Raw genomic sequence first — 27,876 nt, forward strand, 5'->3', positions numbered from 1 at the left:
GTTGAACAAGGTACTTAACCCTGTCCATACCTGAGGAAGCAGACTGAAGTCTACGAAAGCTCATGCTGCCAATAGATTTCTTTCAGTTAGTCTCAAAGGCACTACAAGATCTCTCTATGTACTGATTCTACAGACTATATCTATATCTTTGAATAATACCTTTGGTAGCATAACACAGGCAAGGGACACACAGATCAGAGGCCCACTCAAGGTAAATTAAATCTATATTTCTTTATTCTTCAGCAGTTTAAGATAAATCTTTTCGCATATTCACCGTTATCTCTTAAAGTATTGATATCAACATTGTTTTAACCGGCTTCACCAGTTAAGAAGCTCTAGCTCCATTCCCCGATTGACCATTATAATAAATGTATCCATTTTAGTCAAATCAATGTGCTACGATGTGGTGTTCCCGCATGGCTGGGGTTGGACTGGATGGCCCTTGGGGCCTCTTCCGATTGCAGTTTTATGAAATCACAGTCATGGGTTTATCGTGTCCTGAATCCTCACAGCTTCTTGAGTTCTTCCCCAAAAGCTTCCTTCGGGTACAGTGAAGGAAACCATTGCCAGCGTCTTAAAACCATTGCCAGCATCTCATACCCTTAATGTGAACATTGCCTTCCCTTTTCTTCCACAGCCTTTCCTCAGCTTAGCCTTAGCTTTCTCTGCTGATCCATCCTGTCTTAAGCTTTCTCCTGGATCTTCTGCCCTGAAGGGCTCTGGGTCCTGCCTTCTCATCCCCTCAGGCAGACTCAAAATGCCCAGTGCCCCACCATCGATCTGGCCTAACCGCCACTTTCAACAACCCACTGATCACACTTCCCCAATCTTCTATCAGTACATAACACACTTGGAACCCGCCTTCACAGCCTCTTGTCTCCGGCAGTTAAAACAACCCACCTTCAGAGATAAACAATGCCTGTCAAGCCCAGAGTAAAAGGGTTGTTCCTCCTTATGGCATAGGCATTTTGCATACAAGCATGTTGTTGTTGTTAACTGTACTACAGTTTCGACATTTCCTGCCATAAGCCTGTCAAAGGTATCACTGTGGAGAGAGAATGCAGTGCCTTCAAGGGCTGCTCCAGATCTCTGCCTTGAGTTTTCCATTTTCAATGTTTAAAAAATGGCTCCAGAGGTAAAGAAAAGCAGGTTAAGCAATATTCTACCCAATTTTCTTACTGGTTTTCACTGACTGCTGTTATGTGTGGAGGTTTTTATCTCTCTTGGGTGCCCCATAAGACACTCAAACGTCGTAAACATCTTGCAGAGGGTTTCAAATTGTGAGCCTTGGGCTTCCATGGCTATATATTAAGCCACGGATGGGGAAAACTAAGACCCTCCGGATTGGGAGGGAGGTTGCAACTCCCACCATTCCTTATCACTGGCTATGCTGCCTTGGGCTGATGTGAGTTGTAATACAACAACATTTGAAGTGTTACAAGTTCCTCATCACCTTACTAAGTATTCTTTACATGACAGGCAGGAGCAAAACCCAAACTACAGGATGGGGGCCCCTTATCTACTGGGAAATTAGATGCGGCTGGAAGTCTTCTTTCTGTTTTCTAAAAACCTTTTTGTGTTTTTCTCTCTGTAAGCAGCAAAAGAAGCCATAGATCCCCCCCGAAAAGCTTATACAGGTGTTCCCTGGAATGTCAGTGCCACCCCCAGGAGTTTTTTACCCAGTTCCTCCTGCTTTCCTCCAAGGCTGAACTCTGCAGACAATTCTCTGAATGTGATGCAGACGCGCCGGCTTGTGATGTGGTTGCGGTAAATGGCATGTTTCCACCTGTAGCGAGCAGGCCCATGCAAAACCACCAGTGATCTTCGAGGCAAGTGGATAGCAACAATGACCTCTCTGGAAGGAACTGACCGTGTGGGTAAAGGCCCGTCGGCTTCCTGCTTTGTGGTGCTGCCAAGTTCTTCTGCCAGAGAAGGTGTTTGGTGCCGAGGAACCTGAAAGGTGTCAAGGGATCCAGAGCTGGGTGTTTGCTCACTCTGTCGGAAGTGGTAAGGAAATAACTGGAGGGGGTCGTCTAAGTCGCAAGACATGGAAAGCACGGTCGCCGAAAGCAAGTTCAAGCTGACCAGGCGCTCGCCCCAGAACCACCAGTCGTCCCAGTGTGGGTCGATAGCAGACCCCCTCTCGGGCCCATAATCCAAGTTGCACTGCTCCACAGGAGAGAAGCCCTCGAGGACGGAGAAATCGCCCATCCGTTTGACGACCTCCCGGCTGAAGTTGGGCAGCCCAGCAAAACCATCAGCTTTTAACTTGCGCTTCTTGAAATTCACTTTCGGGCCGTAGTCCTATTGAAAGAGGGAAGGAGGAAAGGGACTTTTCACTTGGATGGCGGAGTAACGATAAAATGAGTATGAAGTCTGACCTTAGACACACTGTTGTTTTCTCAGCTGACAAACAAAGAGAGGAACAGTAGTGCTGACCCTACCAGGTTTTGTATCAATATCTATTAAGCAGCGCTGCCTCCTTATACAAGACGCCTCAGCCAATTAATCCCGTTCTTTTCCATTTTACCTTCAACTAAAGCTGCGTACAACAATCGTGGAGACAAAAGCACTTAAAAGAGTTGGAGCCTTGCGCATGTGTCACAGCAGGCGACATACTGAACAGAGACTTTTCCTCCCGTGCAAGAGCTGTCATGAAAGAAGATGCCATCCATTAAACAGTAAAAACTAACTGATAGATCGTTTTTGCAAAGATGGTGGCTCCATTCAGAATGCCTTTTCAACTGACTGTACAAGTTTCCAACTTAACTGCGCGCATGACGTGAAGTGCTCTGAATGTTTTGAAATGAAATATAAAGTGCAACCATGACAATAACTGCAAGCAGAACTGTGTGTATCCTCTCCGTCTGTGATCATATTGCCATTGCTATTCTGACAAATACCAAGTGCCTGAGAAAAAAAAGAATAGTGTAAAAGCCAAGCTGTTCTTATTCAGTTTTGTGCCACTCCTTTTGAATCATCCTGGGTCTGCTCTGAAAGAAGTTGGCTGGCATCCTGAATTGAAGGTACAGAGTTATAACAGAGAGTTATGAATCAGTAATTCCTCCGTATTCGTGTATCCTATGCATTCACAATCGTGGCACTATTGCCACAGGGATAAACACCCCCCTGGAACCCACCTTAAACTTGAGAGAATGGCTTCCCTCAAGAGGGGTTCCTGATGCATGTGTGAGAGAGCGATCTCTTAGACCGTTCATAACTATGTTTACGTAGTTAAAGGAACGTTGGTACTTACCCGTGATACATTCATTTCCAGCAGATAAGGTCCCAGCGTCTTGAATAGTCTTTTCCCACTATCAGGAGGATGGGGCCTTGTCTGCTGGGAAAATTGGGGGTATACCCTTCAAGAACCTGTAACACAGCCTCTTAACCCATTCTTGTTGCTCACATCTGCTTCAGAAGGGAAGATCTTGTGTTCAAATTACAAATATGTGGTGCCAGCTAGTAGCACAGATGGGTTTTTTAAATACAGTAAAGAAAGAAAGTCAGTTCGCAAAGGAAATGCCTATCGTTTATTGTTACCTATCACAATTAGGAATGGAACAGCCATGTTCAAGGTACCCCTAAAGGCCAGTTGTAAAGGCTGGAGGAGAGCTGTCACTGGATGACTTTTTTGCAAGCTTCCCAATGATAGCTAGCTAACCACAGTCAGAAACAGAGAACCTGGGTTAAATGGATCCTGCAGGCTTCTCTCGTTCCTACCTTTTCTTTTATCCTGCCTTTCTTCTCAGATACAAATCCTTACAACAATCCTGTGAAGCAAGTTAAGAGGTGGGAGAGGAACCGGTAAATATCACCTAATCAGTTTAGGAAGAGCAGAGTGTGAACTGAAGCATGTTTCAGTAAGGAGCTTATTCAGCTGTTACAGAACTACAATGGTCAAGTGTGGAAGAAGCAGCCAGAGAGGCAAAAACTGTCATCTGTAGTTGCTCCAGCAGATAAGATGGTCTGGGGAAAGCAGAGATAAAATGGGCCAGAAAGGAAGGACACCGCCCTAAGCATTGCAGAAGACCTATTATTTAAAAGGGATGGAGGAAAACAGAGGCATGTAATTGCCTGGTTTTGCAGGGGAGGGATTGTAACAAAAATTGCTGCTTTCACACTGAATTACTGTATATACTCAACTGTAAGTCAACCTCATGTATAACTTGAGGGCAAGTTTTGGGGCCAAAATTATGGGTTTTGCTATACGTCGAGGGTAAAACTTAGTGGCATATAGCAAAGGATCTGAAGAATGAAGCAAAGCAACGTCATAAACTTATAAAATTCCAGCAGACATAGCTCTTTGTGCTCACTCTTCAGGCTGATGGATGAGAGAGTAGAGGGTGCCTCCAAGACACATTATACTCTTCCCTTTCACCAAGGGATGTTCCTTCTTTTTAATAAGAGTTAAGGTACAGTATTTACTTTGAACTGTGGATAGGTCGAATCAGGTTTTTTGGGTCAATTTTCTGACCTAAACTTGTAGACTTATACATAAGTATATAGAGTAATGCTTTCACATGGAAGGAGGAGGAGACTCTCAACCACCATTTTATTTTGTAGGTCGCACTGTGAACAATGCACTTTCTAGGCTAGGAAGAAGTCAACAGTATGCCGACAGCAAAGTCAGACAGACAGAGAGAAAGGTTTCATGGTGCTCTGCACAACTCTGCAGGGATGAAAACCCACATCTCTCCAGCGATAATCCAATGCTACATCACTTGGAGAACGCCACTGGGAGAGTCAGTGTGTCAGGGCTGAAAAGCGGGCTGATAATAAACTTACCTTCTGATCATTGGAAAATCCAAGTTGGATGGGGCAAGGCATGACTGTGTAAACTGACAGTGCTATATAAATAAACTATGGCCTGTTACAGACTCCAAAATAAAGCTGCTTTGGGTCTCTTTGGAGGTATACTGTTTAAATGATGCATGCACCCTAAGAATCCGGAAGCTGCACCAAAGCTGCCCTCCAGTGCTTAGGAATGGAGTGTGGCTTTGATGCGACCTCCGGACTCTTAGGACCCATGCATCATTTAAACAGCATACCTCCAAAGAGACCCAAAGCAGCTTTATTCTGGCAGTCTGTAACAGGCCTATAGTAATAATAAATGTTGTGTGTGCATGTGCAAATGCTGGTTACAATTAAAGGGAGGTTTCCCCTCATCCCAAATTTGAAATAGGATGGGGCTTCAATTAGGAAACCAGACCTGCTTCCGTCGGCCCGACTGCGATGGCTTCCAAGGGTCCTGGTCCATGAGCGCAACCATTTTGTCTTCTTCCTCTGCACTGACAAAGTCTTCCAGCAAACACACCCCGGGAAATGGAAAAGCCCAGCCTGCGAATGCTGAATGCTTCTCCCCCAAAGCAAAGCCAGTCCTCGGGCAGTAAGTGAAGTTTGCGGCTTTCTGGGGAAATAAGAAAAGGGTGGAGGGGAAGAATGGATGACAAAGATTAGCTGTTTGCATTTGCAACCTGGATATCCAAGCACAGAAACCAGAAATCACATTCTTGCACGGCGTATCAACCTGGCGTCCTTGCGGTTAGGTTTAATAACAGGTTTAATGAAAACTGCCTTTTGAGAAAGCTTCACAACATTGCATGGTGGGATTATCAGTATTCGGCATGAGAGGGAGGCTGCAAGGCCATCATGGGCAGGGGATGCTTTCTCTACAGAGATGCGTTTGGCACTCAGCACTCGGCTCAAATGTGGCATTTTCCCAGAGCCTTTGGAGCCCAAGGCCTTAAAACAGTACACTCATCCCTCCCTATTTGCAGCTTTGATATTTGCAGATTTAATTATCAATGGATTTGATCAACATTTTCTCTCTAGGAATATCTAGGTCCTCCAGTGCAACTCTATGGTCCACTTGAACCAAAAGTTGCACTGAAAGACCTAGCGGTTCCTAGAGAGAATACTCCACTAGGCCTTTGTAGCTTCTCTAGGTCAGTCCTATGGTCAGTGTCTCTCGGACGATGACCAAAGAGTTGCACTGAAAGACCTAGAGATCCCTAGAGAGAAGACTCTACTAGGCCTTTGTAGCTTCTCTAGGTCAGTCCTATGGTCAGTGTCTGTTGGACGTTGACCACAGAGTCGCACTGAAAGACCTAGAGATCCCTAGAGAGGTTTCCTCTCAGGTAAAAACATGGTGCTTTTGTTATGTGCTGTTTTTCCATATTCATGGGGGTCTTGTGCCCCTAACTCTGGCGAAGATGGAGGGAGAAGCCTATAACAGTCTGGAGAGGAGATCTGTAGGACTGGCTCTAAAAGGCGGACAGTGAAGAAGGCTGATAGGAATGGCTCCTTGGAGGAGAGTTCTGAGAGCAGCACTAAAGAGATGAAGGGATGGGTCTTTCCCTAGAAGCCAAGAGGACTCAACTGAGGTTGATTTGTAGTTGATACTCAATAATAATAATAATAATAATAAATGAATATATAATATAAATGGTGTTGCGGGGGAGACTTTGCGCATCTCCAGAGGCAAGGCTTCCCAGTCTCCTTTGCCCCTTCAGACCCTCTTTCTTTGCCCAAAGGGTGCCTCTGAGAACGTGAAGATAATATCAATAACAATAACAATAACAATAATAATAATAAGAGGTAATACTAATGAAGAAGAAGAATAAGAGATAATATGAATTAATAGTGATAATATGAGGTAACTAATAATAAGAGATAATAATAATAAGAAATAATGTGAATTAATAATAATAATAATAAGAGACAATATGAATTATGAATAAGAATAATATGAGATAATGTGAATTATGATTCACAATATGAGATAATATGGATAATAATGAAATATTAATTAAGAATAATAATATGAATAGTAATAGCATGAGTTGATGTGAATTATGAATAATAATAATAATAATATGAGGTAATATGAATCATGAACCACAACAGCAATACAATGAGATACTGTGAGAGATCCGTGGGAGGACGAGGGAGAGGGACTTTGCCCATGCTCAGAGGCACTCCTTCCCAGCCTCCTTTTCCCCGCCTCAGGCCCTCTTTTTATCTATCTATCTATCTATTGGGGGGAGGCTGCGTGGAGAGCAGTGCCTCTGAGCGCGTGCAGAGTGTCTTCTCCCTCCCTCCATCGCTCCTTCTCTTCTTCCCGCCCCTTCTTTCCTTCCTTCCTCCTCTTCCTCCTCGTGGTACCTCGGGAGGCGGGGCGGCCTCGCAGCGGAGGCAGCGGCGGATCCCTTTGCAGCCGCAGCCGCCCTCCGAGTCCCCCTTCTCCATCCTCCCTCCTTCCCTCCCTCCTTCCTTCCTTCCCCGGCAGCTCTTGCTCCGACGGACGGACGGACGGACGGGGAGGCCCCCTTCGGAGCTTCCGGTTCGGCGGTGGAAGAAGGAGGAGGAGGAGGAGAGAAAGGCGGGAGAAGAGGCCGAAGGACGGAAGAGAAAAGGAATCGAGAGCGAGCGAGCGAGCGCTGAGGTAAAAGGACTAGGCCAGGATTTGGCGGGAAAACGCCGAGGGTGGCGGCGGCGGCGGCGGCGGCGGTTGGGGTTGTGCGCGCGCACCGCGGGAGCTCCGGCCCAGGCCCCGGCCGCCCCTTTTTCCTCCCCTCGGACTCGCTTTCCCAGAAGCGCCTTGCGCGCAGAGCCCTTGCGGAACGCTAGCCGGGCCCGCGCGGGGCATCACGGGAGGCGGAGTCTTTCAGGGGAAAGGGCCCGGCTCGCTCTCTTTCCCCTTTCTAAAAACGCCATCCATCTTCTCATCCTTTTTGTTGTTCTAAAAAGCCTCTCCTTCGCTTCATCCCTTTCCCGAAAGAGCCTCTCTTTGTCGGCCTCAGGTTCGGCCTGAGCCTCGGCTGCGTTTCAGGAGGGAAGGCCGACGCTTCCCCTCAGGAAGAGAAGGAGGCAGGGAGCGAGGGAGGGGGGTCCACCGAAAGACAACAACCAACGCCTCCTCCCCACAATTCATAACTATAAACACGCTCTTATCTTCATTATATATATATATATATATATATATATATATATATATATACACACACAGAGAGAGACGTATCTTATATATATTATATATGTGTCTGTTATATTAAATACATTGCATTACATATATACATTTTATATTTAACATAACACACACACATGTATATACACACAGAGATATATGTATCTTATATATTATACATATATGTGGCTGTTATATTAAATATACTATGTAGTTTACATATATAAATTTTACAATATATTTAATATAACACACATACATATATATATATATATACACACAGAGAGAGAGAGAGATGTATCATATGTGTGTGTGTGTGTTATATTAAATATATTGCATTACATATATCAATCTTATATTCAATATAACACACACGCAGAGATGTATCTTATATATTGCATATATGTGTGTGTTATATTAAATATTTTATATTGTATTACATATATACATTTTATAATGTATTTAATATAACACACACACACACATATATGCCTCTTGTATACTACATATATATGTGTGTGTGTGTGTGTGTTAAATATATTATATTGTATTACATATTCCAGTTTTATTACCTCCCTCACAAATACGTTCCTCAACAACTGAAGACCTATGCCTTTTGACCACTCTTTCCAGCCCCTGCTTTATTGATATTCAGACTTCCTTTCACTTCTTCCGTCTCAAGGCGATGTTTTTGAATATACAAACCTTATTAATGTATACACAGCCCTTACCTTCTTCACAAATACATCCATCAACATCAACCCTGCAAGATCTAGGCATCTTTCCGCTATGCTTTCAGTTCCTGAACTTATGGATACACAAACTTCCTTTCATTCCTTCCATCTTGCGGCAACGTTTTTTAAATGTACGCATTTTATCAATGTATACAAATCCTTACCTTCCTCGTGAATCCATTTGCCAACATAAACCCCTTTGCTAGAAAGAAGCCCTTATGTAAGCCGAATAGGAGTTACTTGTATATAGATATGCCCAAGCTGCATGGCAAATGTATCCCACAATGAGGACTAACAGTTACTCAGATATATAACAGTATTCATTTTCTTGCCACGCATCCTAAATCGGATTGACAGTCGAAACACGGTTGCAGCCAAAGTCCGGCTGTAACTGAGCAAAGCGGATGTCATCCTGAGCATCATTACTTCTTTTAAAGGGAAATTCGGCACCCGGGGCAGATACATTTGCTGCGATTCGGGGCGAATGTGGCAAAACCACAAATAAACACTATTCTTTTTACCCAAGAGAACACTAATCTAGGAACCTCCAGGTCCTCCAGTGCAACTCTATGGTCAACATCTACCAGAGGTTGACCCTATATAGAGTGATGCTGGAGGACTTACAAATGCCTAGAGAAGTGTTTCCTTTAGGGATCTCTATGTCCTTCGGTGTCACTATCGTCAACATCTCTTCCAGAGTCCAACTAAAGAGGAACTTAACCAGCTGCAAAGGAAGTCAGAGTCAAAGATGTTGGCAAGGCCTAGAACCAGGTTTAGACCAAACGTTCCCAGCGATCTTCATTGCCCTGAATGAAGAACCTATGGTTGGAGCGGCAGACCCTTGTTCAAAAGGAACATTACTCGCTTCTTACTCATAGAAGCCCCTTTTTTGCAGGTGGGCGCTTCTCTAGTTTGCCGTCGCTCTTGCGAACGCCACTCGCCATCTTTGGGGACAGAGCTGTCTCTGCACAGGAGAAGCTGGATTTATTTTACTTACGTACTGAATATACTCATGTATACGTCTAGAAACTTAGGTCAAAAAATGGACCCCGAAAACCTGAGTCAATGTAAGCACTGTATCTTAACTTTTATTTAAAAGAAGGAACCATCTCCTGGTGAAAAGCAAGAGTATAATACAAAAACGTATGGATCCAGTCCAGTGACTTTCATTGCCAGAAATGACCATAATTAAACTGCACCCAGGACAACCATCAGGCAGCCTTAATTCTAATTAATGAAATAATCCTAATTATTTCAATGATTAATTCTAATCCGTTGAAATCAATAAACACAGTTCTTCTGTTTTTCCTGCAGCACCCCTTTGCTTTCTTGTTTCCACCAGAAACCATCTCATTCAAATGTCTTTGGGCAGTCTTGCCTTTCCCCCCCATTTTATCTCACCACCTGCACTTAGCGCATGCTCCTAACAGTTTCTCAAGCATTCCTACAACGTGGTGTAACTACTACAAATTGGTCAATGGGGTAGAAATGTGTGTAGGTGTGCCAGGAAGCCATGGCTCCTGTCCTACTCACTGCTGACAGACCGGCGTCTGTGGATACGTTCCAATTCTATTTCTCTTTCCAGTCTTCCTTTGTAGTTCTTTTGTTTGCTGTTCTGAGGTCCAAGGTGACTAAGCCTAGGAGAGCCAACGCAAGCCAAAGCGTAGGAGAGATCCACAGTGTTTGTGACCGTAAGATCTTTGCTGGTGGACCCAAGTGGAAACTCTCACCTGAGCAGAGCCCTCCTTTGCCCCGCTTCCAGTTACTAATGGGAAATCACTCCATCCAGAGTTGGCTTGGTGGATCCGGATTGCCTCCAAGGTGGCTTCAGACCAAAGATAGGTTGGGGAGCATTGATGGCAGGGATCCACGTTCAGCACTTCCCTTGCCATCTAGAAAGAGGCCTTACGTGTTCCCTTCCAGGGATGCTAACCTTTCCTCTGTACCCAATGTTTGGCACAGGCCTCCCCGTTTCAGAAACCATGCTACACTTCTCACAGCTGCCATTTTATTAAGAAGGGGATGAAGCTTGGCGGACATTTTAGGTCCTGCTGCATGCCCTTCCTCTCTCTACCAGGGCCATAGATCATGGCCCTTCTGCCAAAAAGCCTAAGGCACAAGGGCACTCTTAATTTGACTCCTCTCACTCTTCAAAGTGGACTATTTGGTTTCCCCTGTTGCTTCTGAGAAAGAGGAGGGGGATCTCTCTGAAGAAGAGGGCAAATGGTGAAGGATCTGGAAACCAAGCCCTATGAGGAACGACTTAGGTAGCTAGGGATGTTCAGCCCAGAAAAGAGAAGAAGTGATATGATAGCCCTTAAATGCTTGAAGGGGTGTCATACTGAGGAGGGAGCAAGCTTGTTTTCTGCTGCTCCAGAGAACAGGACACAGAACAATGGATGCAAGCTGCAGGAAAAGCGATTCCACCCCAACATTAGGAGGAACTTCCTGACAGTAAAGGCTGTTTGACAGAGGAACACACTCCCTCAAAGTCTCCTTTGGAGGTCTTTAAACAGAGGCTGGATGGCCATCTGTCAGGGATGCTTTGATTGAGAGTTCCTGCATGGCAGAATAGGGTTGGACTGGATGGCCCTTGTGGTCTCTCTATGTTAACTCTGCTGCAAGGTTGTTTAAAACTTCTAAGATCTGGTTTTTGCTCTTCTAGGCTTGCAGCAAAAATCAGAGAAGTCAGAGCAGCTGCTGGAGGTTGAGCAGGGCATTCAAGAGTGACGCTACTCCATCCCCCTGATGCGCCTTTTCCTAGCAGTTTCACGTGTGTGGGGTCAAATAGGAATGGGGTAAACCCTCTGCCTCTAGACCCAGCCCTTCTCAGGTTTAAATGTTTTGTTCTTTGCCCAGCAAGAAGCTGACTTAAGCCACAAGCCTTCCTGGTGGATGCTCTGGTTTCGGCTGTTGTGGTTTCCTCTCTGTATGCTAGCAAGAAGGAGGGCATCTTGCGCTCAGGAGGAAAGAGAGCAGAGCCAGCCCTTAAAAAGAGACACGGCACTCCCTCGCTATCGATCCAAGCTTCCTCTGTGACCTTTATCATGTCTAGGGCCTCCTATCTGTGGTCAGGACAGGTTCTTTCTGACACCTCAGCAAAAAAATGTTAACAGGTCACTGAAGTCAACTGCCTTCACTGCAGAGGCTACTCTCAACTCAATCCAGTTTCAGTCCCAGGGCTCAAGTTGCTTCCATCCAGAGTAAAACACTGGCAGAGCAATGTGACTGAGAGCCAAGCATGCTCTACCCTAAACTCCTTTGGCCGGTTTTGTGAATCCTTGGAGGCCGTTTCGGTAGAGGAGGACAAAAAGAAGGCTCTAGCTTCTGCCTCATGTAAGGATGACAAGAAGGCTCCTGGCTCAGGGGTTATTCTTTGTGCTCCTTCAAGACTAGGGACCAGCGCTTCTGATGGAGTGACAAGTGCCAACCGTCTAGACAGAGACAGGCCCATGGACCAATCCTTCTTAAAATAATAGCATCTCCAGTATCCAGTCTGGTATATGAGGTTTTCTGCCTCCTAATTTTCACACGATCTTTCTTTAACATCGGCAAGAAGAAGGCTCACCGTCTTCTTCCATTTGTCTCAAAATGCTGAGGGCTGTGTTCTGTCTGGCAAGACAATTTATCCTTGTGTCGTCGTCGTCATCATCATCATCATCATCATCATCATCATCATATTTCTACCCTGCCTCTCCAATAAGATCGAGGCAGCTTACATCAATAAAATCCGTACAACACAACAAAATAAATCCCAGTATCCCTTCCCTCCTTAGTTCAAATGAACATGATAATACAACGTAACTATAACTATAATAAATACAATTACAGTGGTCATTTTTCAGCTACTTGCTACTGTCCTTTGGGTCTTCAGATGAAACTAAAAGACAAGGGCACCAGTTGGTTTTGCCAGATGACTGCTGTGCATTTAAAAAATTGCAGGTTGTCTACAAAGAAATCTTTCATTGGGACAGCATATAGGCAACTTTCAGATGCAATCCCAGATCCGTTTACATGAGAGTAAGCCCCATTGCCTTTATATAGAGGATTCTACAGCTAACCTCTTTTTTTTCCCCCACTAGGAAGGTTTCAGGAAGACCTCCGATATTTTTGGTTTGTGGAAAGAGAAGGTATTAGAAGAGATTTAAGATGTCCAAAATAACCACAGAACTTCTGTTGGAAAGAGCCGTGCCCAAGTCTACAAGGCTGCGAAAGATCAAAACTTTGAAGTAAGTGCACCTATGTATGGAGAGCCCTAAAGATTTATCTGGTTGTTGAAAAAAAGATAAGAAAAGAGTCGCAGCTTTTAGTTTGTTTAAGTAATCGTAGTATTGCTAAACTGTTTCAGTGAACTTAGTGGAGAGAAAATAAATCTAAGGCCCAGCCTTGGGGTATGAGGTTGGGGAAAAATGAGTACAAAGAAATGCAAAGCTGGGAAAGTATTTCCATTTAATGCATACTAATGCCCCTTGAGAATGGAATGTAGGTTTCTTCACAATCCGGTTTGGTTGCAGTCATTAATATGACTATTTTTTTAAGTAGGGGTTATAATTCAGGAAATACATCTGTTTGAAACTGTAGTTTTAGTTTCAGACAGCTCTCTATCCAACTTAGGAAAAGCCCTGCGGGATCAGATGAAGCCTCCCTTTGGTCAAGTAACCTCTTCCCCAAAACAGAATGAGAATGAGAAGTTGAAGGCTTTCATGGCTGGCATCCATAGTTTTTTGTGGGGTTTTTGGGCTGTGTGGCTATGTTCTAGAAGGGTTTATTTCTAACATAGTAAGAATACCCCACACAGACATTAGAGGGGATTTGGGGAGGAACATTTTTTAAGGTTTTTGGGGCGATGAGGCCATGTTCTAGAAGAGTTTATTCCTGATGTTTCACCAGCATCTGTGGCTGGGATCTTCAGAGAATGCTGGCATGGAAGAGAGCTTGGAAGAGGGCATCTCTCTTCCATGCCAGCATTCTCTGAAGACACCAGCCACAGATGCTGGCGAAATGTCAGGAAGAAACTCTTCTAGAACATGGTCATATCATCCGAAAAACCCACAAAAAACTATGGATGCCAGTCATGAAAGCCTTCGACTTCACATTTTTGAAGTTACTGACATGGGGAGTGTGATAAGGGAGATGTTCCCCTCCAAGATCTCCTTGAGGCTAATGCAGCCTCCAAGCCTCCCTCAGTTGTCCATCCAGCTGCATCCCAAGGTTTCTTACTTAGCACAAAATGTTGCAAAAACCCTTAATGGCTCTTGGCTCAGTGGTCTGGAGAAACGTTTCCCCTGCTTCCCAGTCTGTCCAGGTTGCAAATAACGACAGAAGATCTGGAACCGCAGTTATTTTCCCACCTCCGCCACCTCCAAGAGCTGGACCTCTCCGACAATCTGCTTGAGCGGCTCCCTGACAACCTCAGCCTGCCAAACCTCCGCGTCCTGAACTGCAACAACAACCACCTGGAAGATGTGGTCGCTTTGCAGCAGTTCCCACAGCTGGAGGAACTGACCTACATGAACAACCTGTACCTGACAGTGAGTACATTTTGCTTAGGGCTTGCGACCGACCGCAATTTGGAGCTGCGTTTCTAGACTTCTCATAGACAAGGTTGATCTTTGTGTCAACTGAAGATTATTAACAACGACAACATTTGAGTCATTATTTATGAATTGTTATTTATAGTTTATGAGTCATTATTTATGAAGCACTTTTAATAATTAAAAGTCGTATGGAACATTAAAAACAAACCCAACACAAGGCTAAATGTTTACCAGCTAATTTATACAAAATAGGCCAAAATAACTGTTTCCTGATGTCTCTGACTCAGTGCTTGGATCAAAGGAGGAAAGGTAGAGAGACTATAAGGAAATTCAACATTTGTATTTTGCCTTTCTCCATGAGGAGATAAGAGTGAAGTACATTAAAACTATGACACAGTATTACTGACAGGAAACAATTTAAGGCAAAATACCTTAAGTCCTTCCAATTGATTTCTCCCAGTTTTGCCCGAATAATACCCCCCATAGTCTTCCAAAACCAGTAGCAATAGCATATATATTTCCATACCTCTTATCAGTGAACTCAGCACTCTCTAAGTTTACAATCCGTAGCTAAGGGGATGTCACAAAAGGTAAGACGCACAAACACAACTCAAAATTTGGGTACTGAGCATGAGTGGATGTTGATAAGTGACAGCAGAGCAGAGCTGGAGGCTAGATTCCAGACTTGGAAAGACTGTTATTATTTGTAGATGGATTTTGGAGAAGCCAAACTATATTGGCTCAATTAAACTGACTTTATACAAACATAAGAGCGGCAGGCATTTACGTTCTTTAAAAACCTGTGTTCTGCCTCACTCAGAACAGAATGTTTTTCAAGAAACCAGAAATCTCCCTCACCGGCTAACCCTGTGTACGTCTGATATGTTGGATTTACACTAAATAATAGATATGACACATTTGACTTGGAAGACAAACTGTGTGAAGCGGGCTAGAAAGTGTGTTTAACTGTCCCAAAATGCACAGTGTACCAAATCCGTCTGAATCTTGTGAGCTCAAGGTGCTTTCTTTCCTTTTCGATTCTCCAGCCCAGCGATGACTACAAGGTCATGTTTCTCCTGCGAAACCTTCGGCAGCTGAATGGCAAGGACATCACCAAGTTGGCCAACCATGTGAGAGTGGTCAACAGCCGAGAGCTGACTACAAGGGTAAGTTGGGTAAAATTCAGGGCTGGGGTGGTTGATGTTGAATGCAGCTGCTCATCCGGACGGTTCCTGTAACCCTGATCCTAAGAAGAGCCTCAAAATGAAGGCAGAATGATTTGTGTCAACAAACCAGCAGTACAAGTAGTTCTGCCTCCATCACAAGCAGGTATTTTGATGAGCAAGAAATTCCATTGGAGACCTAAACATTTCGAAATGTAAAGTATTCTGTAGGGACAGAGATAGCTCACAGCAATATATCGTTCCTGGAGGAACATTCATTTTTCTCCTCTGCTGCTTTAAGGATTGCAGCAAAAGCTGAGAAGAAGCAAGAAAACTAGAGGTAATAGCAGATGATGTCCTAGTCCTTGCTGATAAGAGAGCCCCAGTGCTTCAACACTGTGAGCCCTGGATCCGCTACACCACCGAAATGATGATAATGCTTTCCTAAGAGCCAATAGTGTCTTGTTGTTTTTTTAAAGGCACCATATTAAACAGAATTATCAGTGACAGAATTCTGTCTGTAAGAAGAAAGAATTAGGCAAGTGGGTAGGAGGAGACGTGGAAGCAGAGAATCATTCACTTACAACCTCAACCACCTAGAGAAGACCTGTAGAAACGGATGTGTACTGAGGGCTTCCTAAAGCATGGGAGTGAATGAATCAAATGTAGTTGGCATCCTTCCCTCTGTTCTGGGAGCCTTTTTTGGCTGAAGAGCAGGATAAGAAAATGCGACAAACAAAGAAACAGATCCATAAATGGTGTGGAACAGAGCTGTGGCTTTGACCTTCCTCTGGACCAGTGGAGCTTGGGAGACTAGGCTGGTGCTCAGCCCCTTGGGTTTCATTGAGGCGCCTTCTGTAGCTAAACTGAACTAACAATAAAGAAGCATACTGGGACAACTCTATCTGACCACTGCTTCAGACTGTGTTGGTCTAAATACCCATAAGCCCTACCTAGTACATGTTGAATACTGTAACCAGAAATTGTGGGCATTGTAGTCCAAAATATCTTGGGGTGACAAGGTTTGGGAAGGCTGTTCTAATTTGTGTACTTTTTTTTGTTATAGCAATTCTTACAATTCCTTTTTAAAAAACACAGCATACTCTTGTTAAAATACAATAAAAATATTTCGAAGGGGCGGGGATGCCAAAAATGTGAACCTAATAAAAAGATACCTGCCTGGCAATCTGTATTACTGTATCTCTAGGAATGGCAGCCACTTGGGCCCATCTCAAAGTGAGCGCAATTCAAGCGGCTAGAAATCTATGGCACATGGGCATGTTTATCCATTGCATTCCAGTACAGAGGATTGATCCTGTGTGTATTGTGCCCCTTGTCCCCCCCAAATAAGTTAAGCTATCCTTCCGTCTTTGTTTAGGTCTCTGCTCACTGGGGGAAAAACTTCCGGAACCAGCTGCCGAAAACCTTGTCTCCTGAGCAGTTGAAATCCATCCGGAAAAAGTTCATCAGGTCTGCACAAGCCCACGTAGCATATGGACCCAGCTCACTCAGCGACTTCACCCGATGGCGGGTAAACTCAGCCCTATTTGTATATATGCGTCTCGTGAAGCCTCTCATGTCCCACACCGCATCTCCATTCACGGGGTTCAGCATTCTTTGACACTCCCAGCAGGTTATTACTGTATGTACTCATGTACAAGTCTAGAAATGTAGGTCAGAAAAATGACCCCCCAAAACTTGAGTCGACTTATCCATGGGGAATGTAAGTACTGTTTCTTAACTCTTATTTAAAATGAGGATTAATCCCTTGGTGGAAGGAAAGAGTATAATCTGTCTTGGAGGCACTGTGTCCATCCAGCCTTAAGAGTAGGGACAAACATTATGGCTGGAATTTTGTAGGTTCTTTGACACTGTTTTGGTTTGCTTCATCCTTTTGATCCTTTGCTATATGCCCTTACATTTTTACCCTCAACTTATCCACGGGTCTATAGCAAAATCCATCATTTTTGCCCCAAACGTGCCCTCGACTTTTACATGAGGTCGACTTATAGTCGAGTATATATGGTAGAATACCTAGGTATGCTGATAAAAGAACTTGTATGACAGAAAAACTAGTTTGGTGGCTTTGCGGGTGAAGTTTTGCTGATGCTTTTTCTGGGAACTTTGCAAGATGGGCACTTTGTTTCCAGAAAAGGCAGCTTGGCCTCTCGGCGTTTAGCATGAGGCTGTTTTGTGTGTCCCTGGGCATTCAAAGTTAACATCAGAACAGAGGGCAACCTGTGCCCCCCTTTTCTTGCCTGGCAACTGAAAAACAATCTTTAAGGGTTCATTTACATTGAATATAAGTGGGAGAATATAAAGGAGGATATTTCAGGACTAGCTTCATTCTCACATACAGACGAAAGCTCTCCATCTTTGAATACTTCCAGGTAGGATATTTCCTGGGACTGTTCTTCAGAGAAACCAGTTCACAAACAACCCGTTCTAAAAAATATCATTGCGTTCTCACCATATTTCTGTGAATAGTAACTCGGCAAAGTTAGAAATAAATGTTTATATGAGCGGCCTAGGAAGAGGATTTACAGAAAGCCAATGCATGTACATCGGTTAGTACAGACTAACTTTTCAGCGAGTACAAATATTAAGAACAGTTAATTTAAGACAGCATGCAAGAGAAGGCTCCTGAAGTGCCATGCAATGTAGTGACAGTGTCATTCAGAAAGAACAGATCTCTTATGCATGGGATCATCTTAACGAAAAACATTTGAGTAATTCTACTCTAATCCAGTAGCTGGAATACTTGAAGAATTAGTAAAGAGTCAGAGTCTTGGAAGTGGTCTCATATTTCTTAACGGCTGCTAAATCTTAAGTTGTTCATCAGTGAAAATCTGAGTATTTCCCATTAGAAAGAGGTTCCTTTACACTTGGAATATTTGAGCTGGGCAATCTGAAGAACAGTTCAGAGAGGCAAAGATACTCTCTTAATACTTTTAATTTGCTAATCCCTTTTAAACGTATTGTACACTGTTTCTTTCCTGCACCTTATCTTTTTATTGCAATTGAACGCACTCGCTTACCTTCTTCTGCCAGGTGAAAATGATTGCAGAGGAATTCTTGAATTCGCTCATCAATCAGGAAAGTAAGCCCACACCTGAAGTGGAAGAAACAATGGAGGAAGAAGAGGAGGAAGAGGAGGAGGAGGAGGAAGAAGAGGAGGAGGCGGAGGAAGAAAAGGAAGAGGAGGAGGAAGAGGAGGAAGAAGAAGACAACAATGAAGAAGAAGAAAATACACATATTGCAGAGACTGAAAACAAAGTCATTGCTAAGGTCAGAAATGTCTGATTGGCCACTTTAATCCACGTGATATGTTTACTCCGGTGGGTCTTAGTTGACTTCTTTCAAGTTGTGGTCCTTGACCACTGTCCCAAGCTACTTGGGGAAATAAAAGGCCATATGGTTTGACTGTGATTCAGTCCATGGCACCTCCAGCCAAAATAATCCTCAGGAAGAAAGGGCGAGAATGTTCTCTGCCTGAGATCTTAGGTAGGTGTTGCCAACCAGAGTAGGCAGGGTTACTGTAGTCTAGATAAATCAGTTCTCTGGAGCTTCATTTCTTCCTAAGCATGAAGTATTAAAACTGGATTCTAATCAAACTCATGAGATGAAACTCAACATTTTGGCAGCCAAAATCTGTCTGTCTTTCTCTTCCCACCCAGATCTACTTCAGGTGCATGAAGAGTAAGGATAGAAGTGGGAGATGGAGCCACAGGAGCTCAGGTTCTGACCCTGTAGAGATCATTTAATCATAGAATCATAGAGTTGGAAGGGACCACAAAGGCCATCCAGTCCAACCCCTTTCTGCCATGCAGGAACTCTCCATGAAAGCAACCCCGACAGATGGCCATCCAGCCTCTGTTTAAAGACCTCCAAAGGAGGAGACTCCAAGAAAGGGGAATGTGACATGCTTTTTCTTTCTTTTCGTGCATCCTTTCATCATTCTTTTTACATCATTCAGAAATGGGTGAGGCAGCTTGAAGTTGCTGATGTGTTTTTTTCTGAACAGGGCACAGTAATCCCCAGCAAAAGGAAAGGAATTCACTCCAAAGGAACGTCTACAAGCAAGCGGTCGCGCTCTCAGAGCAGTTCCAAGGAGGACCCCTCTCCCACTCCCAAGAAGTCCAGCCGCTTGCAGGAGGAGCGCAGCCCCGAGGGGGGGAAATCCTCTCGCCCGCAGGCCAAGGAGTCTCAAGCCAGTCAGGACCCAGGAGGGGCCCATCGGAACGGAGGGCGGCTTCCGAAAGCACAGAGCCACAAAAGGTCCAGCCACCAGAAAGAGGAGCACATGGAGAAGGAAGAGGAGGATGGGAGAGACGCGTGTAGCACTCCTGTCAAGGACTTGGAAAGCGAGGTACCAGGATAGCTTCCCGCAAGAGGGCTTATCTGGGGCAGGAGGTCTAAAATGTCAGTCCTTAACATAAGGAGTTTGTGGGCTTGCAAAATGCCAGAAAGCAAAGTGGAAGTGCATGACGAAAGCACACAGGGAAATGAAAACGAGGATGATCTGATTAGTTAAATGAGGCCCATTGAGATCTTAACATGTGTTTTGAGCTTTAAAGAAGCTTTCAAGGGAGATAAATATTTTTTCCCAATGTAAAATCCTGCTTGCAACCCTGGAAAGCCTTGGCCGCCAGTCACAGCTGATCATGCTGGGCATGTCCCTATAGCTCTGATACCTTAGATAGCTTGCGGTGTCCAGTCTCAGCGGACTATGTACCAATATCCACCCCTCTCCGTATCTTGAGAGACTATTCCTGTAAGAGATCTGGATGCTAATTCCCAGGGACATGATGCTCCATAAATGGAGTGGAAGCAGGAAAGCTCCAAAATGAGGATCTGGATGGAAGCGACTAACACCTCAATCTTTTGCTGGCTTATTGGATGATTTATTTCTTAGGCACAAAGCATGCAACAGCGTAATTACTTCTCTCAGTTATTCTGTCTTCCTATTTCTCACTATGTTTTCTCTCTGCTCTGAGGAAAGACAGTCCCTTTCTCAGTGTGCAAGGAGAAAGGTGAGCAACCTGGAAAAGCGAGCTGTGAGAAAGTATATGGCTAAGAGGGACATGTCCTGGTAGGAGACAAGACTGCAGGATTCCCAGTAGCTGTTTTAAGGCATCCATAAAATCTATGAGCAGATTAGGCTGCGAAAACAGAGAGTGGGTTGTCCGAGGGCGTCTCCAAAGCACTTTGCCACAATTTGAAAGATTTGAATGCAAGTCTCTCATGTGCCCAAGCATGACATTTCCATATCTGTCCAGGAAAGGTAAATTATGTTCCTTATATGCCACGGGCCGCGTGCCCTTTTTGTGTTTAACGTGGCCTGCTTTCTTCTAGGAGACAATCAGTCTGGAGCCTGTCCATTTTCTACAGTGTCACAGTAAAGGCAACAACAGAGACGACTTCAAAACCCAGCTATGGGCGTGTGTCTTTGAGCCACCGCTGGATTGTGGGACGAGAAAAGGTGAGTGGACTAGGAAGCCCTCAAAGAAATTCCAGGGAATACTCTATTCCTAGCATGAAAATTTCAGGCAGTCACAGAGTTTTAAGCAAAGACATGCTGATGTCTTAGTCTCATCATCGAAAAGACAAGAGGGGAAGTGAGAGGAAGACTGGATACCTGATTTAAAAGTTGGATCTAGTCTTGCAGTTTTTTTAAGGCTCTTGCACCTCTTTCTGATGTGGCAAGGTGACTTTGGCCATTTTACTCTGTGAATACATGGCTTGAAGGCATCTTGAGGTGGCAAGAGGTCTGTTATTCATTTACAGCGTTTAATACCCTTTCTGTAAATGTTGAGGTCTCAGGGCAGCTCAAGACATAAAACTTGTGTGCTATACATGCCAAGGCGAAGCGCTGAACACATTGGCCTTGCTTTACGGATATGGAAATCCACCTTCAGTCTCCTCAAAGAACATACCAAATGTTCAAATAGGCTATAAAGAGTGGGGACCAAGACAAGAGGGGGAGAGAAATAAAGAAGTGGATGCGGGCAAAAGCAATTATATATTTTTTATAACTTGGTTGCCCTTTGAATGTGGATTAAGGGAGCAAACCAAGGCCATCTGGAAACGTGGGTTTGGAGGATGGATTTCAAAGAAAGAAGAAAGCTGCCACCACAAACAATCTCAAGTAAGGCATTCCATGCATAGGAACAAGAGGTACTTAAGAGAGCAGGAGAACCTCCTGTCAAAATCACGGAGGTCTTGCTGGGTAGTTTAGATCATGTCTTCCTATAGACTGCATTGGGTTGCAATATCCATCAACCCCAGCCAGAATAGCCAGCGTTGAGGAAAGCTTGAAGTTGCAGCCCAGCATCACTTAAACAGCCTCATTGCCACGATGAAGTGTTTTACACTAAAATATAAATGAACACACTTTGTATTACTGGTTATATAGAACACCTCCAGTCTTCAGTTGTGGAGTGTAATGTGGAAATAAATGATGTTTGCTCTGGAAAGTTTACACTCAGTGTGTGGCCCACTAGATTGAGGGTAAATACATCCTCAAGCTCTCAATTTTTCCTTCCCAGTGGGAATAATTCTACTCAGTGAGTCCGAATCAAAGGTTGCACAGACATCTGCATCTTAGAAATATGGTATAGATATAAATTAAATATACGCTTATAATAGCTGCCCTCACCAGGGACCAAAAGTCTGTTTAATTGAAGATAGTAATATTATGCTGACAAAGTAAGTTTGTAAAAGGATCTTATAGCACCTTTGAGACTAACTTAAAGAGGTTGGTAGCAAGAGCTTTAGTAGAGTCAAAACATGCATCTGAGGAAGTAGGCTCAAGTCTAGGAAAGCTCATGCTCCCAACCTCTTTCTTTCAGTTAGGTTCAAGGTGCTGCAAGATCCCTTTACAGACTGATTTTCCAGACTAACATGGCCATGTCTTTGAATTCTACCGAGAAAGTTAGTTACTTGGGCTTTCCTCTTTCAGACCCTGTGGTGAGCTCATCCAGGACAGCAGCAACCTGTGGCGGGGACTCGGTGTGTTTGGTGGACTGTGAGACAGGCATCGTCTTGAAAAAGTACAAAGTGACTGGGGAGGTAAGGAAGCCAGAACACCATGCTGGTATCTAGGGGAAAATCTACCCGCTGGCTTTCTGGTTGGTGAGGCATTGCTGCAGGAATGTCTCCTGACGGGCAACAGTGGCTGCATCCCAAGTGGTGTGTTAAAATCTTGCCCTTCAGGACACACTAAATGAATGGCAAGAGCGGAGGATCTCTGGAGTCTGCGGCTGCAAGCAGAGCTGTAGAAAGCTATTTTGGGGGGATAAAACTTCCAGATTTCCCCAGCTGATGCATTCACTGGCCTTGCTGGTTAACAGTGACAGACAGTTATAGTCCAAAATATAACTCCCAAGCTCTGGATGTAATTATGACTTGTCAATTCAGACATCATGTCAAGCCACAGTTAATGCCAAGCCTTACTTGGAACCAGTTTTTCCTATTCTAATGTACAGCTGGTTGCAAACGACTGTCGGAAAAAGTTTAGGTGCTTAACTTAATACTTGATGCCTTATTGGAGACATTGCTTTCTGTCTGAGTACAGCTGCACTGCCAATATAAAGAGCATTAAGACCAACCTGTCAGCTTTATTCGGCAAAGAAAATTTTAAGATAACCCTTCTCCAAAAACCATAAACTGAAACCTTGAAATAGAATTTTGCATGCCTGAGTAGCACTTGTCTTTAAAAGTAAGTCGAAACAAGGAAGGTTTCGCAGGACTTAGAAGAGATGGTGCAGATGTATGGCAAGCTGATCAGAGTTCAGTCTGTGTTTGAGAAAGTGTGTTGAAAGCTTTGTGTGATGCCACATGAGCCCAGTTCCTTTAGAAACTCTCACACCAACCACCACTATGATTCATCTGGTTTAATATATATATATATATATATATATATATATATATATATTTAATATAGAAATATAAAAGTTATGCCCAGCTTCTCAAAGTACAGCGTTATACAGAGCTGTACATAAAGTATGATTATTTTGTGTGGCTGATTTAGCCAAAGGCAAGCATTTGTGGGCTTTACAAAGCTTTACACCTAGCAGTTGTCTTCTTCAGGAACTACTGAGGACCTCTAGTTGCTGGACTACAGGTCTTCATATGCTGGCTGGGGTTGATGGGTCTGGCAGCTAAGCAAGAAGGTGCCCACTCCTATACCTAATGCTTTTTGCATCCCCCCCCCAGGAGTTTTACACGGTTGCATGGACAACCCTGACAATGGTGACAAGCGATGGGAGAAAGAAAAGGCACAATGTTCTGGCAGCTGCCGGGAGACGAGGTATCGTGAAGCTAATTCATGTGACTGCCGATTACTGCTATGGAGAGATCAAGGCTCACAAGAAACCCATCGCTACTGCCTGCTTCAGTCCCATCAGTGAGACACATCTGTTCAGTAAGTCTCCCGGTCTGGGTCTGTCAAAGTACAATGTATGACACTGTAATCGCACTAATTCACTTTTACAGTCATCGCAATGACCAACAGTGGCCCTCAAAACCTACCCTTTAAGCTGTGCAGCCTCTCAATAGAGGGATTTCTGAGGTGCTGGAGATCAGGCCTGCTGTGCTGTGACCCACTATTAAGAGGGGCACATTGCCACGCTCTACTTGCAGGCGCATGAGAAAATTTGGGGAGGCGGGGGCAGACTGCATTGTGACGCCATAGCTACGTCTCCCAATTTCATTTTTCTGTTGGGTGAACTCCATGGAGGATCTTTTCTTTGTGCACAGCTTGTATTGTAATCGTATATACTCGACTATAAGTCGACCTCATATATAAGTCGAGGGCAAGTTTTTGGGCCAAAATGATGGATTTTGATATGACCCATGGATAAGTTGAAGGTAAAACTTAGGGGCATGTAATGAAGGATGGAAAGGACGAAGTAAAGGAAAACAATGCTAAAGAACTTCCAAGATTGCAGCAGGCATAACTAATTGTGCACATACTAAAGGCTGGATGGATGAGAGAGTAGAAGGGGGCCAGTGCTTCCAGGGCAGATTAAACTCTTGCCATTCTCTCTCTCTCTCTGAGTTGAAAAGCAATACTTCCATTGACCCATGGATAAGTCGACTCAGGTTTTTTGGGTCTATTTTTAACCTAAATTTCTAGACTCATGTATGAGTATATGCAGTATTCTGCCCCGAAGCCTCAGTGCAGTTACATCTCTTAATAAGGTCATTTTTAAAAAATCAGGCTAAGGAACCAGTTAAGATGGTTTGTGTGCCGCCTCCTCCTCCTCCTCATATATCCTGGCCCTTCTCAAGATTCGCATCCTATCCCTCAGCTCCACTTATCTTAGCTGTGGTACTATTGTCTTAACGTGAGAGGTGTTTTCTGGAAACAGAATGGGTTCTCTGGTACTCTTTTTTCCAAAGGATGAAGGAAGGATGGAGCAGGAGGCGGTGAGATTAAAAGAGAGCAGAAAAGAGGAGGTGGTGGGAGGCTCTCTAGACAAGCAGGAGTAACTGTTTAATTAAAAGGCTGTCTGTCTGTTGTGTCACCTTCTCAGCAGAATGTACATCCTTCTTTTTCTCGCCCTTTCTCCTACCCACTCACAGCCGCATCCTATGACAAGAAAATTTGCATGTGGGACATCGGCGTTCCCGACTGCGACTACAACTTCAAGGAAAGGTAATAGCAAACAAAGAATGTAGCTTTAAGTCTGCCAAGGGTGAAGCGTTAGTGAAAGTTGGGAAGTAACAGTGTGTTTGGTTTGCTAGGCAGCTGATGGTGCTGGAGACAGTCAACACGCCTCTGCGGATTGCCCTGGTGCCCTCTTGCCCGGATCGGTACTTGGTGGCTGGCTGTGAGCAAGGCTGCTTTGCCTGGGATATCAGACTGGATGACAAGCAGACAAAAAACAGGTGAGTAGCTCAGGCCTAACGTTACCAAGGGAGGGAAGGTCATTAACCCACAAAAAGAGCCACAGTTTGTACTGCTAGATCTATTGAGCTATTTATTGGTATCTTCAGGACTGGTCCTTTCATGTGCCTCAGTCAGAGAGACGGACAATGTGAAAATTCAGGCTGACATTCTTTGAACAATATTGGTTACCTTATATTTACAGTTGCAGTAACCACACGAGTTATTTGCTGGTTATTTGTTCTCTTTTCCATATATGACGCTTTCCAACGTTTCAGGCCTTTTGAAGTGGAGTTTCAATTCCCGAACGATGAAGGGAACGAGACCTCTTCCCATCGAGTGGATGGTCTGGCTTTTTTGAATGAAGATATTGTGGGTAAGAAATTGGCATTTGAACACTTTGCAACTCTGAAGCAGACTTATCTACAGAGTAGGTCCTAACTGTGTCTAAACATCCACACCTTACTTCAAGTGCATTGCGTTCTACACATGATACACACCTGTCTTAAAGCATACAATCTAAAAGTTTGATACACATGAACTCAGTGGAATTTGTTATAGTTGTGTTTTGGGTTGTTGTGAACCAGCAGGTATTGTTGAACCAGTCATCAGTACTGGAGGCATCAGCTTCACTTTAACATTGGGATGTCACTTGGTTATCTTTGCCACCTCATTGTAAAGTAAAATTCATAGTGCTGCTGACACAATGCAAAACTGATTATTTGACAGGAAGATGTGTTGTTTTGGCAGCAGGCCCGCTGACTAGCAAAGCCTCTTCTTTTCTCTCTCCTCTGCAGTGACCAAGAGTTCGAAGACGGGCTCCATCAACCTCTGGAGCTGGAGCCGCTCTTTCAAGCAAGGGAAGGGTGGGCAGAGGACAGTGCAAGCGGTCATCCTGGCCGAACTGGAGTGGTCCTCCACAGATCTGCCTTACCTCACCCTCAGTACATGCCCAAGTAAGTGCCAACTTATGCGCTTGCAGACCTTAGGCTCCAGACCATTTATGTCTTCTGGCAGCACTGGAGCCGATAGTCATCCATTTGCTCCTTGCAGATGCTTTGGAATGGTCCAAGCAGAGTAGGCAGCCACTAGCACATTGTATCTTCTATAGAATTTATCAGAACAGTCATTGCAACTAATGCAAGATAGTAGCTGCCTGGTTCCTATCCCTCAAATCTCCAGATCAGTGGGTATCAGTGTATTAGTGTATAGCAAAACTGAGAGGGTTGGCATCTGCCCTGGGCACCTCTATAGGACACACTTACCAAAGTAGCCCAACCCTACCAGTGCAGTCTTTCCCCTTTGAATTATATCTCACGTTCTTCCGACTAAAAACCTGAGTTTGATTTCATGTCGTGGCGTTCTTTACTTCTGCAGCAGAAGAATACGTGTTCTGTGGCGATGAGAAAGGAGGCGTCTGGATGTATGACCTCAGCAACCATCTGTCTGCTTTGAGCATCACCAAGGAAGACTGTACAACCAAGAGAATAGGGCCTTCACAGGTACAGAAGCCATTGGTCTTTCTGAAATGTTTGTCTTAAATCCTTGTTCACAGCAGGCTCTGGCATAGATTAATGGGCGGCGTGAACTAACAAGTACAGACCATTGTATTCAAGCCTAAACAAATAGAGCAGACACAAACTGGGCACTGGAAATGGCAACATTCAGAAATCACTGGGAGAGTGGTGGAGTCTCCCTCCTTGGAGGTCTTTAAACAGAGGCTGGATGGCTATCTGCCAGGGATGCTTTGATGGAGAGTTCCTGCATGGCAGAATGGGGTTGGAATGGATGGCCCTTGGGGTCTCTTCCAACTTTATGATTCTCTTTTCAGTCTCTCAGGCTTTGACTACTCTAAATGTTCCAGAGAGGATGTTTTGCTTTGTCTGGTCTGCTTTAAAAGTCCCTAAATCTGCTGGAGAGCATAGAAACATGGGAGCATTCTAGAAGGTGGCATGACTGGCATTGTGCATGGAGGCAACCAACATTGTAATATGTATAAGCCTAGTTAGGTTTTCAACAGGTTTCTCCCCCCGCAATCTTTTCCATCTAGGTTCTGAAGTGGCCGGAGCTGAAAGCCAACGGTGAGCTGCTGACGGACGTCCTGGTGAACAACGTGGTCACGGACCCTACCTTCACGTACTTGGTCGCGCTGACCGACGTCAACATTGCCGCAATATGGAAGAAAACCTAGCCCTGCTGCCGGAGGAGCTCCTTTTTTCATCCACGTTTCAGTAGTGCAGTATTTGTGACCATTCTGAGAATAACCGGGTTGGAGGGGGATTTAAGTTCACGTGTATCAATGCAAGAAAAATCAACCAAAGGGATTGGCCAGAATGACGTGTTTGCCGCCAATGCCCACATCTCTTTAACTGTGACTTTGCTTTCTTGGTGTATTAAGTGTATTTGTTTTATAGAAGGACAGTATTTAATAAAACTTGATACGAGGTAATTGTGAAGCAGTTTTTAAAATCGGGCCAGAAAAGTGGCAGCGAACATTTCTCTGTCGGAGGGAGGCACAGTCTAATAAAGTTAGTTCTCACCTTGTCAATACTGAATTTGATTCTGCCATGATTCAGGACTT

The 27,876-nt window shown here is 44.3% G+C and overlaps 2 protein-coding genes across 2 annotated transcripts; one reads left to right on the forward strand and one right to left on the reverse strand.

Annotated features, from left to right (window-relative positions):
- Positions 1-238: 238 nt before the first annotated feature.
- ALKBH4 (alkB homolog 4, lysine demethylase) lies at positions 239-7,266 on the reverse strand. Its single transcript, XM_089493448.1, has 3 exons — positions 7,168-7,266; positions 5,213-5,410; positions 239-2,304 (listed from the first exon to the last, which is right to left on the reverse strand). Exons 1-3 carry the CDS (start codon positions 7,249-7,251, stop codon positions 1,630-1,632), a joined length of 957 nt encoding a protein of 318 aa, XP_089349574.1. The 5' UTR covers positions 7,252-7,266; the 3' UTR covers positions 239-1,629.
- On the forward strand, positions 7,241-27,744 carry LRWD1 (leucine rich repeats and WD repeat domain containing 1). The gene is made up of 16 exons (XM_089493445.1): positions 7,241-7,447; positions 12,786-12,932; positions 14,000-14,234; positions 15,287-15,406; positions 16,782-16,934; positions 18,455-18,691; positions 19,428-19,772; positions 20,759-20,885; positions 22,365-22,474; positions 23,621-23,828; positions 24,992-25,064; positions 25,154-25,297; positions 25,574-25,671; positions 26,093-26,251; positions 26,673-26,797; positions 27,346-27,744. Exons 2-16 carry the CDS (start codon positions 12,853-12,855, stop codon positions 27,484-27,486), a joined length of 2,355 nt encoding a protein of 784 aa, XP_089349571.1. The 5' UTR covers positions 7,241-7,447; positions 12,786-12,852; the 3' UTR covers positions 27,487-27,744.
- The last annotated feature ends 132 nt before the right edge of the window (positions 27,745-27,876 follow it).

This window comes from Sceloporus occidentalis, unplaced genomic scaffold (genome assembly GCF_023333645.1).
Source record: "Sceloporus occidentalis isolate IW3139 unplaced genomic scaffold, rSceOcc1.0.p SCAF_64, whole genome shotgun sequence".
NCBI lineage: Eukaryota > Metazoa > Chordata > Lepidosauria > Squamata > Phrynosomatidae > Sceloporus > Sceloporus occidentalis.